General features: G+C 47.5%; 1 protein-coding gene across 7 annotated transcripts in view; it reads left to right on the forward strand.

Moving 5' to 3' along the window:
- LOC133657601 (ryanodine receptor 2-like) overlaps positions 1-15,302 on the forward strand; it is a 212,667-nt gene extending 197,365 nt beyond the window's left edge. For 5 of the 7 annotated variants that reach the window (XM_062059105.1, XM_062059111.1, XM_062059108.1 and 2 more), the window contains 2 exons: positions 1,257-1,357; positions 9,184-9,427. In XM_062059105.1, coding sequence (XP_061915089.1) covers positions 1,257-1,357; positions 9,184-9,289 — 207 coding nt within the window. In that variant the 3' untranslated portion in view covers positions 9,290-9,427. Of the gene's footprint in view, positions 1-1,256; positions 1,358-3,978; positions 4,040-9,183; positions 9,428-14,748 lie in introns of those variants that run through there. The other 2 variants (XM_062059109.1, XM_062059110.1) reach the window with 2 other exon arrangements.
- Positions 15,303-15,979: the final 677 nt, after the last annotated feature.

Consider the following 15,979-nt stretch of genomic DNA (forward strand, 5'->3'; position numbering starts at 1 on the left):
GATATGGAGGACATGGAGGTGAGATATGAGACATGGAGGTGAGATATGGATATGAGATATGGAGGACATGGAGGTGAGATATGGAGGACATGGAGGTGAGATATGAGACATGGAGGTGAGATATGGATATGAGATATGGAGGACATGGAGGTGAGATATGGAAAAACTGGAAAAAGTCACCATCTCATCCAATATCAATTTCTCATTTCTAGTCCAAATATCTAAACAAACTGAATACTCAAGTCACAACAGTCATTTCTCAGTGAGACACAAGAAGTTGTTGTAGGCAATACTGTAGATCTTCTGAGGGGAAATAATACTACTTTTGAGCATCAAGGGTTTGTTATCAGACACACAACTTCACAACACTGGTGAGTACACCTGGTAATAAGTTTTATTGATCAAATCTTCCCCAGACACTTTAGACTTGTTCCATTGGCAGATAGTTGTGCTAGCCTACGTCATGTAAACATTGTTCCATTGGCAGATAGTTGTGCTAGCCTACGTCATGTAAACATTGTTCCATTGGCAGATAGTTGTGCTAGCCTACGTCATGTAAACATTGTTCCATTGGCAGATAGTTGTGCTAGCCTACGTCATGTAAACATTGTTCCATTGGCAGATAGTTGTGCTAGCCTACGTCATGTAAACATTGTTCCATTGGCAGATAGTTGTGCTAGCCTACGTCATGTAAACATTGTTCCATTGGCAGATAGTTGTGCGTCAGCTTTTGACCATGACGGTGCCTATGGTGTGGATGACTCTATACATACCTGAATACTGAATACCACACATACCTGAATACCACACATACCTGAACACTAAACTCTGTGACCCAGTCCCAGAACACTAAACACCGTGACTCAGTCCCAGAACACTAAACACCGTGACCCAGTCCCAGAACACTAAACACCGTGACCCAGTCCCAGAACACTAAACACTGTGACCCAGTCCCAGAACACTAAACACTGTGACCCAGTCCCAGAACACTAAACACCGTGACCCAGTCCCAGAACACTAAACACCGTGACCCAGTCCCAGAACACTAAACACCGTGACACAGTCCCAGAACACTAAACACCGTGACCCAGTCCCAGAACACTAAACACTGTGACCCAGTCCCAGAACACTAAACACTGTGACCCAGTCCCAGAATGCTTCACACCATGACCCAGTCCCAGAACGCTTTTGGAGAAAACCCTGTTATTTTGTTCTGGAAGCAGTCCATTTAGACTTGTGTGTTTGTCTCCCTGCAGACCAAGTGTTTCATATGTGGAATCGGCAGCGACTACTTTGATAAAGTTCCTCATGGCTTTGAGACTCACACTCTGCAGGAGCACAACTTGGCCAACTATTTGTGAGTTTGCAGCACTTTAGTCTATTTGTGAGTTTGCAGCACTTTAATCTATTTGTGAGTTTGCAGCACTTTAATCTATTTGTGAGTTTGCAGCACTTTAATCTATTTGTGAGTTTGCAGCACTTTAGTCTATTTGTGAGTTTGCAGCACTTTAGTCTCATTGTCCTCACGCCTCCTTTTCTTGGCCACTAATTGAAAGTGCAAATGAAGTGCTTGGACGTGTCCACTAACGAGTGTTTGCTCCATCAATAGTCGTCTTGGGCAAGAGCTAACTAACTAACTAATTAAACTAATGTGTGAGCTGACCTATTGATTGTTATTGATGATGTCACACAAAGTACAAGTGTGGGACAGGAAGTGCAGCTGCTTCGCCACACAGTCACTTCCTGATTGAAGCAAGTCCAGTGCAGACCAGCCTGCAATGATGCCAAGGAGAAGCCATAGCTTGAGAACTACTTTTAAATACGGAGCTATCGTTTGTTTTTGTCAGTAATCCGTTTGAAAGGAACCCACAAAACACCAATTGAAGCAATTTTCCCCATAAGAAAAAATTTAATTTCAAATAAAATGTTTCAGACACTTTAGAATGTCAACACATTTTAGACAGACTATTTACATGCAGAAAAGCTTGTGAAATACATATACATGAGGAGTTAAATGAACAGTTAACATACTTCCTATTAGGGTGCAACTTGTTGATTTTTCATTTATTTGGGATAATGTCATGTTTTCAAGGGGAAAACATAAAACCAACCATACAATAGTTGTATGATAACAAAAACTGCTGCAAACCGGATCATATGAAAAGTGGGGTGTACTAAAACCAGGGTAAGCATATTATATTTTATAGTTTCTTACAGTGGCTAGGACACTTTTGCCAATACTTAGCTCACTTTTTCAAAAGTCTTCACAGACTTCTCCGAAGCAACTTTCAACTGGTCACATAATGCACTAAAACTATCAAATGACTTCCTTCATGTCTCAGATCAACTCATTGTTCCAGAACACTAAGAAAGGTGGAGTGACAACAACCAACACTTTTCCAGCCAGCAAACAATGAGCTAGAAAACACCAACAACAGCCAGCATCTGACAATGTTTGCTTGTGTCAAACAAAGACATCTCTGTTTGTAATTCACAGCAAAAGAGATGTTACTGGAATGAATCAGACATGATGCAGAATGCTACAATATATTTCATGTCTTTTATTCCAGAATAGAAGAATGTGTGTACAATATATATCAATATAATTCACTTCACTATACACATCCACTCATCCAACAGTAATGCTAATCTACTCAGTCTACTCTCATTTTACAATTTAAATTATATTTCATTCAAATATTACTGTAGAATTGTAGCAAATATTTCAAGTTTGTATTATGTTATTGTTTTGAAATTAAGTTGAAGAGTTTTGAAAAGAGTAAGTAAGCATGTAAGTACAGTTTTGTTGTGTGGAAGTGACAAAAGAGTGAATGGCATTTAAATGATGAAGTCATTGAATGAAAGATGAAGTCATTGAATGAAAGATGAAGTCATTGAATGAAAGAGGAAGTCATTGAATGAAAGATGAAGTCATTGAATGAAAGATGAAGTCATTGGATGAAAGATGAAGTCATTGAATAAAAGATGGAGTCATTGAATGAAAGATGAAGTCATTGAATGAAAGATGGAGTCATTGAATGAAAGATGAAGTCATTGAATGAAAGATGAAGTCATTGAATGAAAGATGAAGTCATTGAATGAAAGATGAAGTCATTGAATGAAAGATGAAGTCATTGAATGAAAGATGAAGTCATTGAATGAAAGATGGAGTCATTGAATGAAAGATGGAGTCATTGAATGAAAGATGGAGTCATTGAATGAAAGATGGAGTCATTGAATGAAAGATGAAGTCATTGAATGAAAGATGAAGTCATTGAATGAAAGATGAAGTCATTGAAGGCATTTTGTGCCAAAGCAATGATAATTGATCCTCAGTTTAGCTCATTTATACTTCTGTGTGAAGACTTTTGAAAAAGTGACCTAAGTATTGGGAAATGTGTCCTAGCCACTGTAAGAAACTATTCATATTTATTTCAGTTTTTCAAGTAACATTAAAAGCAGTTCAAACTATTTGGACAAAAGCTAAGCAGTTTTAGGTTTTTCATTTGGTTCTTTTACTGTAGCCGCAATGAACTGACTTGTGAGCTAACAGACGGAGGCATGAAGCAAAGTGTCTTCATGGCGTTTGACCCTTCTTCTGTTGCAGGGGTGTTTGACAGTGATCACATGATGCATTTACTGTATATCCTACTGTATCTGTTGGAACTAAGCGTAGACTTCTCAAACATGGGCTATTTTAATCATAATACATCTATTTTCTACTGCTTGTCCCTCTCATATCACATCTATTTTGGACAACATCGTATCATCAAAGAAACATACAAATGGTATTAAAGGGTTAACACTTAGTGGGAGCGGGTGTTGTTGATTTGCCACTGTGTCAAAGTCTAGTAGCAGTTTTGCTGTAACAAAACCGATCTTTGCTCAGTTCTGTTTGAATATTTGGCGGACCGGATTAAAGGCATCAACGGGCCCACGGACCGTAGTTTGCCAATCCCTGTTCTTTACACTTCTTAGCTCATTTGTCTCCAACAACTGCTGTGTGGAGCAGCATCCAGCATGCCGGGACTAACACAGGCACCAACTGGTGTGTGGAGCAGCATCCAGCATGCCGGGACTAACACAGGCACCAACTGCTGTGTGGAGCAGCATCCAGCATGCCGGGACTAACACAGGCACCAACTGGTGTGTGGAGCAGCATCCAGCATGCCGGGACTAACACAGGCACCAACTGGTGTGCGGAGCAGCATCCAGCATGCCGAGACTAACACAGGCACAAACTGGTGTGCGGAGCAGCATCCAGCATGCCGAGACTAACACAGGCACCAACTGGTGTGCGGAGCAGCATCCAGCATGCCGGGACTAACACAGGCACCAACTGGTGTGCGGAGCAGCATCCAGCATGCCGGGACTAACACAGGCACCAACTGGTGTGCGGAGCAGCATCCAGCATGCCGGGACTAACACAGGCACCAACTGGTGTGCGGAGCAGCATCCAGCATGCCGGGACTAACACAGGCACCAACTGGTGTGCGGAGCAGCATCCAGCATGCCGAGACTAACACAGGCACAAACTGGTGTGCGGAGCAGCATCCAGCATGCCGAGACTAACACAGGCACCAACTGGTGTGCGGAGCAGCATCCAGCATGCCGGGACTAACACAGGCACCAACTGGTGTGCGGAGCAGCATCCAGCATGCCGGGACTAACACAGGCACCAACTGGTGTGCGGAGCAGCATCCAGCATGCCGGGACTAACACAGGCACCAACTGGTGTGCGGAGCAGCATCCAGCATGCCGGGACTAACACAGGCACCAACTGGTGTGCGGAGCAGCATCCAGCATGCCGGGACTAACACAGGCACCAACTGGTGTGCGGAGCAGCATCCAGCATGCCGAGACTAACACAGGCACCAACTGGTGTGTGTGGAGCAGCATCCAGCATGCCGGGACTAACACAGGCACCAACTGGTGTGTGGAGCAGCATCCAGCATGCCGGGACTAACACAGGCACCAACTGGTGTGTGGAGCAGCATCCAGCATGCCGGGACTAACACAGGCACCAACTGGTGTGTGGAGCAGCATCCAGCATGCCGGGACTAACACAGGCACCAACTGGTGTGTGGAGCAGCATCCAGCATGCCGGGACTAACACAGGCACCAACTGGTGTGTGGAGCAGCATCCAGCATGCCGGGACTAACACAGGCACCAACTGGTGTGTGGAGCAGCATCCAGCATGCCGGGACTAACACAGGCACCAACTGGTGTGTGGAGCAGCATACAGCATGCCGGGACTAACACAGGCACCAACTGCTGTGTGGAGCAGCATCCAGCATGCCGGGACTAACACAGGCACCAACTGCTGTGTGGAGCAGCATCCAGCATGCCGGGACTAACACAGGCACCAACTGCTGTGTGGAGCAGCATCCAGCATGCCGGGACTAACACAGGCACCAACTGGTGTGCGGAGCAGCATCCAGCATGCCGGGACTAACACAGGCACAAACTGGTGTGCGAGCAGCATCCAGCATGCCGGGACTAACACAGGCACAAACTGGTGTGCGGAGCAGCATCCAGCATGCCGGGACTAACACAGGCACCAACTGGTGTGCGGAGCAGCATCCAGCATGCCGGGACTAACACAGGCACCAACTGGTGTGTGGAGCAGCATCCAGCATGCCGGGACTAACACAGGCACCAACTGGTGTGTGGAGCAGCATCCAGCATGCCGGGACTAACACAGGCACCAACTGGTGTGTGGAGCAGCATCCAGCATGCCGGGACTAACACAGGCACCAACTGGTGTGTGGAGCAGCATCCAGCATGCCGGGACTAACACAGGCACCAACTGGTGTGTGTGGAGCAGCATCCAGCATGCCGGGACTAACACAGGCACCAACTGGTGTGCGGAGCAGCATCCAGCATGCCGGGACTAACACAGGCACCAACTAGTGTGCGGAGCAGCATCCAGCATGCCGGGACTAACACAGGCACCAACTGGTGTGCGGAGCAGCATCCAGCATGCCGGGACTAACACAGGCACCAACTGGTGTGTGGAGCAGCATCCAGCATGCCGGGACTAACACAGGCACCAAATGGTGTGTGGAGCAGCATCCAGCATGCCGGGACTAACACAGGCACCAACTGGTGTGTGGAGCAGCATCCAGCATGCCGGGACTAACACAGGCACCAAATGGTGTGTGGAGCAGCATCCAGCATGCCGGGACTAACACAGGCACCAACTGGTGTGTGGAGCAGCATCCAGCATGCCGGGACTAACACAGGCACCAACTGGTGTGTGTGGAGCAGCATCCAGCATGCCGGGACTAACACAGGCACCAACTGGTGTGTGGAGCAGCATCCAGCATGCCGGGACTAACACAGGCACCAACTGTGTGTGGAGCAGCATCCAGCATGCCGGGACTAACACAGGCACCAACTGGTGTGTGGAGCAGCATCCAGCATGCCGGGACTAACACAGGCACCAACTGGTGTGTGGAGCAGCATCCAGCATGCCGGGACTAACACAGGCACCAACTGGTGTGTGGAGCAGCATCCAGCATGCCGGGACTAACACAGGCACCAACTGGTGTGTGGAGCAGCATCCAGCATGCCGGGACTAACACAGGCACCAACTGGTGTGCGGAGCAGCATCCAGCATGCCGGGACTAACACAGGCACCAACTGCTGTGTGGAGCAGCATCCAGCATGCCGGGACTAACACAGGCACCAACTGCTGTGTGGAGCAGCATCCAGCATGCCGGGACTAACACAGGCACCAACTGGTGTGTGGAGCAGCATCCAGCATGCCGGGACTAACACAGGCACCAACTGGTGTGTGGAGCAGCATCCAACATGCCGGGACTAACACAGGCACCAACTGCTGTGTGGAGCAGCATCCAGCATGCCGGGACTAACACAGGCACCAACTGCTGTGTGGAGCAGCATCCAGCATGCCGGGACTAACACAGGCACCAACTGCTGTGTGGAGCAGCATCCAGCATGCCGGGACTAACACAGGCACCAACTGCTGTGTGGAGCAGCATCCAGCATGCCGGGACTAACACAGGCACCAACTGGTGTGTGGAGCAGCATCCAGCATGCCGGGACTAACACAGGCACCAACTGCTGTGTGGAGCAGCATCCAGCATGCCGGGACTAACACAGGCACCAACTGCTGTGTGGAGCAGCATCCAGCATGCCGGGACTAACACAGGCACCAACTGCTGTGTGGAGCAGCATCCAGCATGCCGGGACTAACACAGGCACCAACTGCTGTGTGGAGCAGCATCCAGCATGCCGGGACTAACACAGGCACCAACTGGTGTGTGGAGCAGCATCCAGCATGCCGGGACTAACACAGGCACCAACTGCTGTGTGGAGCAGCATCCAGCATGCCGGGACTAACACAGGCACCAACTGGTGTGCGGAGCAGCATCCAGCATGCCGGGACTAACACAGGCACCAACTGCTGTGTGGAGCAGCATCCAGCATGCCGGGACTAACACAGGCACCAACTGGTGTGTGGAGCAGCATCCAGCATGCCGGGACTAACACAGGCACCAACTGCTGTGTGAGCGCCAACATTTCTTCTCATGTGTCCTTGCAGATTTTTTCTGATGTACCTCATCAACAAAGACGAGACTGAACACACTGGACAGGTAGGAGGGTTTTCTCTTCGCGTGTTTACTGTTCTGGGGGCGGTATAGCTCGGTTGGTAGAGTGGCCGTGCCAGCAACTTGAGGGTTCCAGGTTCGATCCCCGCTTCCGCCATCCTAGTCACTGCCAATGTGTCCTTGGGCAAGACACTTTACCACCTGCTCCCACCCACACTGCTTCAAATGGAACTTACATATTGGCTTTCACTATGTAAAGCGCTTTGAGTCACTAGAGAAAAAGCGCTATATAAATATCATTCACTTCACCTCACTTCACTTTCAGTGGACTTCAATGCTTTCAGTGTGCTTTTGCAAAGCACTTAAGTGCAATGACAGAGTAGTTAGTACTTAAGTGCAATGACAGAGTAGTTAGTACTTAAGTGCAATGACAGAGTAGTTAGTACTTAAGTGCAATGACAGAGTAGTTAGTACTTAAGTGCAATGACAGAGTAGTTAGTACTTAAGTGCAATGACAGAGTAGTTAGTACTTAAGTGCAAAGACAGAGTAGTTAGTACTTAAGTGCAATGACAGAGTAGTTAGTACTTAAGTGCAAAGACAGAGTAGTTAGTACTTAAGTGCAATGACAGAGTAGTTAGTACTTAAGTGCAATGACAGAGTAGTTAGTACTTAAGTGCAATGACAGAGTAGTTAGTACTTAAGTGCAAAGACAGAGTAGTTAGTACTTAAGTGCAATGACAGAGTAGTTAGTACTTAAGTGCAATGACAGAGTAGTTAGTACTTAAGTGCAATGACAGAGTAGTTAGTACTTAAGTGCAATGACAGAGTAGTTAGTACTTAAGTGCAAAGACAGAGTAGTTAGTACTTAAGTGCAATGACAGAGTAGTTAGTACTTAAGTGCAATGACAGAGTAGTTAGTACTTAAGTGCAATGACAGAGTAGTTAGTACTTAAGTGCAATGACAGAGTAGTTAGTACTTAAGTGCAATGACAGAGTAGTTAGTACTTAAGTGCAATGACAGAGTAGTTAGTACTTAAGTGCAAAGACAGAGTAGTTAGTACTTAAGTGCAATGACAGAGTAGTTAGTACTTAAGTGCAATGACAGAGTAGTTAGTACTTAAGTGCAATGACAGAGTAGTTAGTACTTAAGTGCAAAGACAGAGTAGTTAGTACTTAAGTGCAATGACAGAGTAGTTAGTACTTAAGTGCAATGACAGAGTAGTTAGTACTTAAGTGCAATGACAGAGTAGTTAGTACTTAAGTGCAATGACAGAGTAGTTAGTACTTAAGTGCAAAGACAGAGTAGTTAGTACTTAAGTGCAATGACAGAGTAGTTAGTACTTAAGTGCAAAGACAGAGTAGTTAGTACTTAAGTGCAAAGACAGAGTAGTTAGTACTTAAGTGCAATGACAGAGTAGTTAGTACTTAAGTGCAAAGACAGAGTAGTTAGTACTTAAGTGCAATGACAGAGTAGTTAGTACTTAAGTGCAATGACAGAGTAGTTAGTACTTAAGTGCAATGACAGAGTAGTTAGTGGCAGTCATTCTGCATAAGAGTAGAGGAAGCAGCAAAGAGTCAAAGCTGTGCTCACTTTGTTGATCCAGGAATCGTACGTGTGGAAGATGTACCAAGAACGTTGCTGGGAATTCTTTCCCGTGGGCGACTGTTTCCGTAAGCAATATGAAGACCAGCTGGGATGAAAGGAGATAACGTGGTCATCTCCATCCACGCCTCGGACTAACGGGAACTTGCTGATCCATTGTGGATTTTGCCCTCACACTAAAGACGTGCTCATGTATTATTTACACCTGATGGCTGCAGTTTGCTTCTTCTGCAATTTCTCATGTAAATCTGGAAATAAACTTATTGAACAATGTTTGTCATGGACAACTTTATTACCTTTTGGACTCCTTGGAAAGTAAGAGTCTTGAAGACTTGCTAATAGCAGTTTGACAACCCACACTTAGTGATTGAGCATAGAACACATGCTAGTTATGCGAATAGCAGCTTGACAACCCACACTTAGTGATTGAGCATAGAAGACATGCTAGTTATGCTAATAGCAGCTTGACAAGCTGCAATCCTTTGAAGCCCAGTCATAGTTGGAATATACAAACAAGTTATTTTCCTTCCATGGCCTTCAGAAGATGTAAATAATGCAAAGTTCTGTGAAGCGTGTGATTTGTGGACTATTACACCTTTTCAAGACGTGCAGTGACGTCACGCAGGACTAAATAACCACTTAGACATGACTTGAGTGATACTATTCTTTTAAAAATAAAATAATAAACCTTACGTGTGATCTCTTTAAGTATACGTAACGTGTGTGGTAAAGTCTAAATTGAATGCTGTTTTTCCAGAATTGAAGGTAGATTAAAATGATCTGTATTGATGAAATATGCGATGATGTCAATCACTGCTTGATTAAATATTTTACACTTCATTTTATTCTGCATTTATACCTTCTATTTCCCAGGGATGCAAATGCCACTAATTCTGTGGCGTGGTTCTTATATTTGATACAGTGTTGTATTATGAACTAAAAACACACTTTCCAAAAATACCCTTTGGCCAAAACGATGCTGCATCTCTTTTTTTCCGAACTACAAAGCCTTGGAAGCAAAAAACCATCAGAGGGTCTTAAGTGAAGCTCATGTTTTGTGAACAAAGTCATTTGTCTTCCATCCAGACAAACACTTATTTGTTCTCTTTGACGGAGCTCCCCACCTCTCACCTGGACCCTCACCTGGTCTTCCTTTTCTCCCTCCTCCCTTACCACCAAGCACATGGGCAGGTGGCAGTGTTGCTGTGCGTAGTCCAGTCTTAAGGACAAAGAGATGTCTATGGGGTGATAAGATGTTGACTAATGGCAGCTGTTGTTCAACACTCAAGCATGGCAGAGAAGACTACAACCTGCCCAATAAGGTCTGGACTGAGGATGGCAGCCCCTCGCAGAGAAGACTACAACCTGCCCAATAAGGTCTGGACTTAGGATGGCAGCCCCCCGCAGAGAAGACTACAACCTGCCCAATAAGGTCTGGACTTAGGATGGCAGCCTCCCGCAGAGAAGACTACAACCTGCCCAATAATGTCTGGACTTAGGATGGCAGCCTCCCGCAGAGAAGACTACAACCTGCCCCATAAGGTCTGGACTTAGGATGGCAGCCTCCCGCAGAGAAGACTACAACCTGCCCAATAATGTCTGGACTTAGGATGGCAGCTTCCCGCAGAGAAGACTACAACCTGCCCAATAATGTCTGGACTTAGGATGGCAGCCCCCCGCAGAGAAGACTACAACCTGCCCAATAAGGTCTGGACTTAGGATGGCAGCCCCTCGCAGAGAAGACTACAACCTGCCCAATAAGGTCTGGACTTAGGATGGCAGCCCCCCGCAGAGAAGACTACAACCTGCCCAATAAGGTCTGGACTTAGGATGGCAACCTCCCGCAGAGAAGACTACAACCTGCCCAATAATGTCTGGACTTAGGATGGCAGCCTCCCGCAGAGAAGACTACAACCTGCCCAATAAGGTCTGGACTTAGGATGGCAGCCTCCCGCAGAGAAGACTACAACCTGCCCAATAATGTCTGGACTTAGGATGGCAGCCTCCCGCAGAGAAGACTACAACCTGCCCAATAAGGTCTGGACTTAGGATGGCAGCCTCCCGCAGAGAAGACTACAACCTGCCCAATAATGTCTGGACTTAGGATGGCAGCTTCCCGCAGCGAAGACTACAACCTGCCCAATAATGTCTGGACTTAGGATGGCAGCCCCCCGCAGAGAAGACTACAACCTGCCCAATAAGGTCTGGACTTAGGATGGCAGCCCCTCGCAGAGAAGACTACAACCTGCCCAATAAGGTCTGGACTTAGGATGGCAGCCCCCCGCAGAGAAGACTACAACCTGCCCAATAAGGTCTGGACTTAGGATGGCAACCTCCCGCAGAGAAGACTACAACCTGCCCAATAATGTCTGGACTTAGGATGGCAGCCTCCCGCAGAGAAGACTACAACCTGCCCAATAAGGTCTGGACTTAGGATGGCAGCCTCCCGCAGAGAAGACTACAACCTGCCCAATAATGTCTGGACTTAGGATGGCAGCCTCCCGCAGAGAAGACTACAACCTGCCCAATAAGGTCTGGACTTAGGATGGCAGCCCCCCCCCCCCCCCCCCACAGAAGACTACAACCTGCCCAATAAGGTCTGGACTTAGGATGGCAGCCTCCCGCAGAGAAGACTACAACCTGCCCAATAAGGTCTGGACTTAGGATGGCAACCTCCCACAGAGAAGACTACAACCTGCCCAATAATGTCTGGACTTAGGATGGCAGCCTCTCACAGAGAAGACTACAACCTGCCCAATAAGGTCTGGACTTAGGATGGCAGCCCCCCGCAGAGAAGACTACAACCTGCCCAATAAGGTCTGGACTTAGGATGGCAGCCCCCCGCAGAGAAGACTACAACCTGCCCAATAAGGTCTGGACTTAGGATGGCAGCCCCCCGCAGAGAAGACTACAACCTGCCCAATAATGTCTGGACTTAGGATGGCAGCCTCTCACAGAGAAGACTACAACCTGCCCAATAATGTCTGGACTTAGGATGGCAGCCCCCCGCAGAGAAGACTACAACCTGCCCAATAAGGTCTGGACTTAGGATGGCAGCCCCTCGCAGAGAAGACTACAACCTGCCCAATAAGGTCTGGACTTAGGATGGCAGCCCCCCGCAGAGAAGACTACAACCTGCCCAATAAGGTCTGGACTTAGGATGGCAGCCTCCCGCAGAGAAGACTACAACCTGCCCAATAATGTCTGGACTTAGGATGGCAGCCTCCCGCAGAGAAGACTACAACCTGCCCAATAAGGTCTGGACTTAGGATGGCAGCCTCCCGCAGAGAAGACTACAACCTGCCCAATAATGTCTGGACTTAGGATGGCAGCCTCCCGCAGAGAAGACTACAACCTGCCCAAGAAGGTCTGGACTTAGGATGGCAGCCTCCCACAGAGAAGACTACAACCTGCCCAATAATGTCTGGACTTAGGATGGCAGCCTCCCGCAGAGAAGACTACAACCTGCCCAATAATGTCTGGACTTAGGATGGCAGCCCCTCGCAGAGAAGACTACAACCTGCCCAATAAGGTCTGGACTTAGGATGGCAGCCCCCCGCAGAGAAGACTACAACCTGCCCAATGAGGTCTGGACTTAGGATGGCAGCCTCCCGCAGAGAAGACTACAACCTGCCCAATAAGGTCTGGACTTAGGATGGCAGCCCCTCGCAGAGAAGACTACAACCTGCCCAATAAGGTCTGGACTTAGGATGGCAGCCCCTCGCAGAGAAGACTACAACTTGCCCAATAAGGTCTGGACTTAGGATGGCAGCCTCCCGCAGAGAAGACTACAACCTGCCCAATAATGTCTGGACTTAGGATGGCAGCCTCCCGCAGAGAAGACTACAACCTGCCCAATAAGGTCTGGACTTAGGATGGCAGCCTCCCACAGAGAAGACTACAACCTGCCCGATAATGTCTGGACTTAGGATGGCAGCCTCCCACAGAGAAGACTACAACCTGCCCAATAAGGTCTGGACTTAGGATGGCAGCCTCCCACAGAGAAGACTACAACCTGCCCAATAATGTCTGGACTTAGGATGGCAGCCCCCCGCAGAGAAGACTACAACCTGCCCAATAAGGTCTGGACTTAGGATGGCAGCCCCTCGCAGAGAAGACTACAACCTGCCCAATAAGGTCTGGACTTAGGATGGCAACCCCCCGCAGAGAAGACTACAACCTGCCCAATAATGTCTGGACTTAGGATGGCAGCCTCCCGCAGAGAAGACTACAACCTGCCCAATAAGGTCTGGACTTAGGATGGCAGCCTCCCACAGAGAAGACTACAACCTGCCCAATAATGTCTGGACTTAGGATGGCAGCCCCCCGCAGAGAAGACTACAACCTGCCCAATAAGGTCTGGACTTAGGATGGCAGCCCCTCGCAGAGAAGACTACAACCTGCCCAATAAGGTCTGGACTTAGGATGGCAACCCCCCGCAGAGAAGACTACAACCTGCCCAATAATGTCTGGACTTAGGATGGCAGCCTCCCGCAGAGAAGACTACAACCTGCCCAATAAGGTCTGGACTTAGGATGGCAGCCTCCCGCAGAGAAGACTACAACCTGCCCAATAATGGCTGGACTTAGGATGGCAGCCTCCCGCAGAGAAGACAACAACCTGCCCAATAAGGTCTGGACTTAGGATGGCAGCCTCCCGCAGAGAAGACTACAACCTGCCCAATAATGTCTGGACTTAGGATGGCAGCCTCCCGCAGAGAAGACTACAACCTGCCCAATAAGGTCTGGACCTGAAGAAAGTCTTGCTGAGCTTAATCGCTGAAGAAAAACCACACTTGTAGCTGACTGACACTTACTTTGGTCCAAACACAACGCAGTAAACAGCGTGTGCAATAGCGTGTACTATTAGTGTACTTCTCGATACTACTATGCTTACATCAATATTTTTTAGCATCACAAAATATTATTTTCGTGTTTTTTAAAATGTATATTATGTTTATAAAGTCAGTAAATATGACTTTGAATATGACCAATGTATGATCCTGTAACTACTTGGTATCACATCCATACCTTAATGTGTGGTATCATCCCAAACTAATGTCAAGTATGAAAGAAGAGAAGAATAAGTGATTATTACATTTGAACAGAAGTGTAGATAGAACATGTTCAAACAGAAAATAAGCAGATATTAACAGTAAATGAACAAGTAGATTAATAATCAATTTTTACAGTTTGTCCCTCATAATGTGTACAAAATAATAGGTGTATAAATGACACAATATGTTACTGCATAATTAGGAGTCTTTGTTTGTTTACTTACTACTAAAAGACAAGTTGTCTAGTATGTTCAACATTTTATTGAAGGACTAAATGACAATAATAAACATAAGTTTCATGTACACTAACATTTGTTATTCCAATAAAGACAAGAATTACATTTTTTGTGGTCCCCTTTATTTAGAAAAGTATGTAAATAGGTGTTGGTAGTGATACCACAATAAAGGTATGGGGACAGCTGTAAACTTGTGCACAAACACAAAGTGTGTGCTGACAAACGTGATTTTGCACATATTGTGTGATGCCTGACTTGTGTTTTCTCGTTACAGCGAGACTTTGTGTGCATTAGAAGCAGGCGAGATGAGAGAAGGACTCTTCCAAATTACCATTTAGATTGGACAACAGAGCTCACTAAGTAAGAGCAATGGCTGCACAAGACTTTCTGGCTCTTTCCTTTCTTTTTCCTCCTGGTGCTGGACTATCTGCCCTGGACTTATTCCTCCTGGTGCTGGACTATCTGCCCTGGACTTATTCCTCCTGGTGCTGGACTATCTGCCCTGGACTTTTTACTGCTGGTGCTGGACCATCTGCCCTGGACTTATTCCTCCTGGTGCTGGACTATCTGCCCTGGACTTTTTACTGCTGGTGCTGGACCATCTGCCCTGGACTTTTTCCTCCTGGTGCTGGACCATCTGCCCTGGACTTTTTACTGCTGGTGCTGGACTATCTACCCTGGACTTATTCCTCCTGGTGCTGTACCATCTTACCTGGACTTTTTCCTCCTGGTGCTGGACCATCTGCCCTGGACTTATTCCTCCTGGTGCTGGACCATCTTACCTGGACTTTTTCCTCCTGGTGCTGGACCATCTTCCCTGGACTTATTCCTCCTGGTGCTGGACCATCTTCCCTGGACTTATTCCTCCTGGTGCTGGACCATCTTCCCTGGACTTATTCCTCCTGGTGCTGGACTATCTGCCCTGGACTTTTTACTGCTGGTGCTGGACCATCTGCCCTGGACTTATTCCTCCTGGTGCTGGACTATCTGCCCTGGACTTTTTACTGCTGGTGCTGGACCATCTGCCCTGGACTTATTCCTCCTGGTGCTGGACTATCTGCCCTGGACTTTTTACTGCTGGTGCTGGACCATCTGCCCTGGACTTTTTACTGCTGGTGCTGGACCATCTGCCCTGGACTTTTTCCTCCTGGTGCTGGACCATCTGCCCTGGACTTTTTCCTCCTGGTGCTGGACTATCTGCCCTGGACTTTTTACTGCTGGTGCTGGACCATCTGCCCTGGACTTTTTACTGCTGGTGCTGGACCATCTGCCCTGGACTTATTCCTCCTGGTGCTGGACTATCTGCCCTGGACTTTTTACTGCTGGTGCTGGACCATCTGCCCTGGACTTTTTCCTCCTGGTGCTGGACCATCTGCCCTGGACTTTTTACTGCTGGTGCTGGACTATCTACCCTGGACTTATTCCTCCTGGTGCTGTACCATCTTACCTGGACTTTTTCCTCCTGGTGCTGGACCATCTGCCCTGGACTTATTCCTCCTGGTGCT

The sequence above is a fragment of the Entelurus aequoreus genome, linkage group LG09 (assembly GCF_033978785.1).
Source record: "Entelurus aequoreus isolate RoL-2023_Sb linkage group LG09, RoL_Eaeq_v1.1, whole genome shotgun sequence".
Lineage (NCBI taxonomy): Eukaryota > Metazoa > Chordata > Actinopteri > Syngnathiformes > Syngnathidae > Entelurus > Entelurus aequoreus.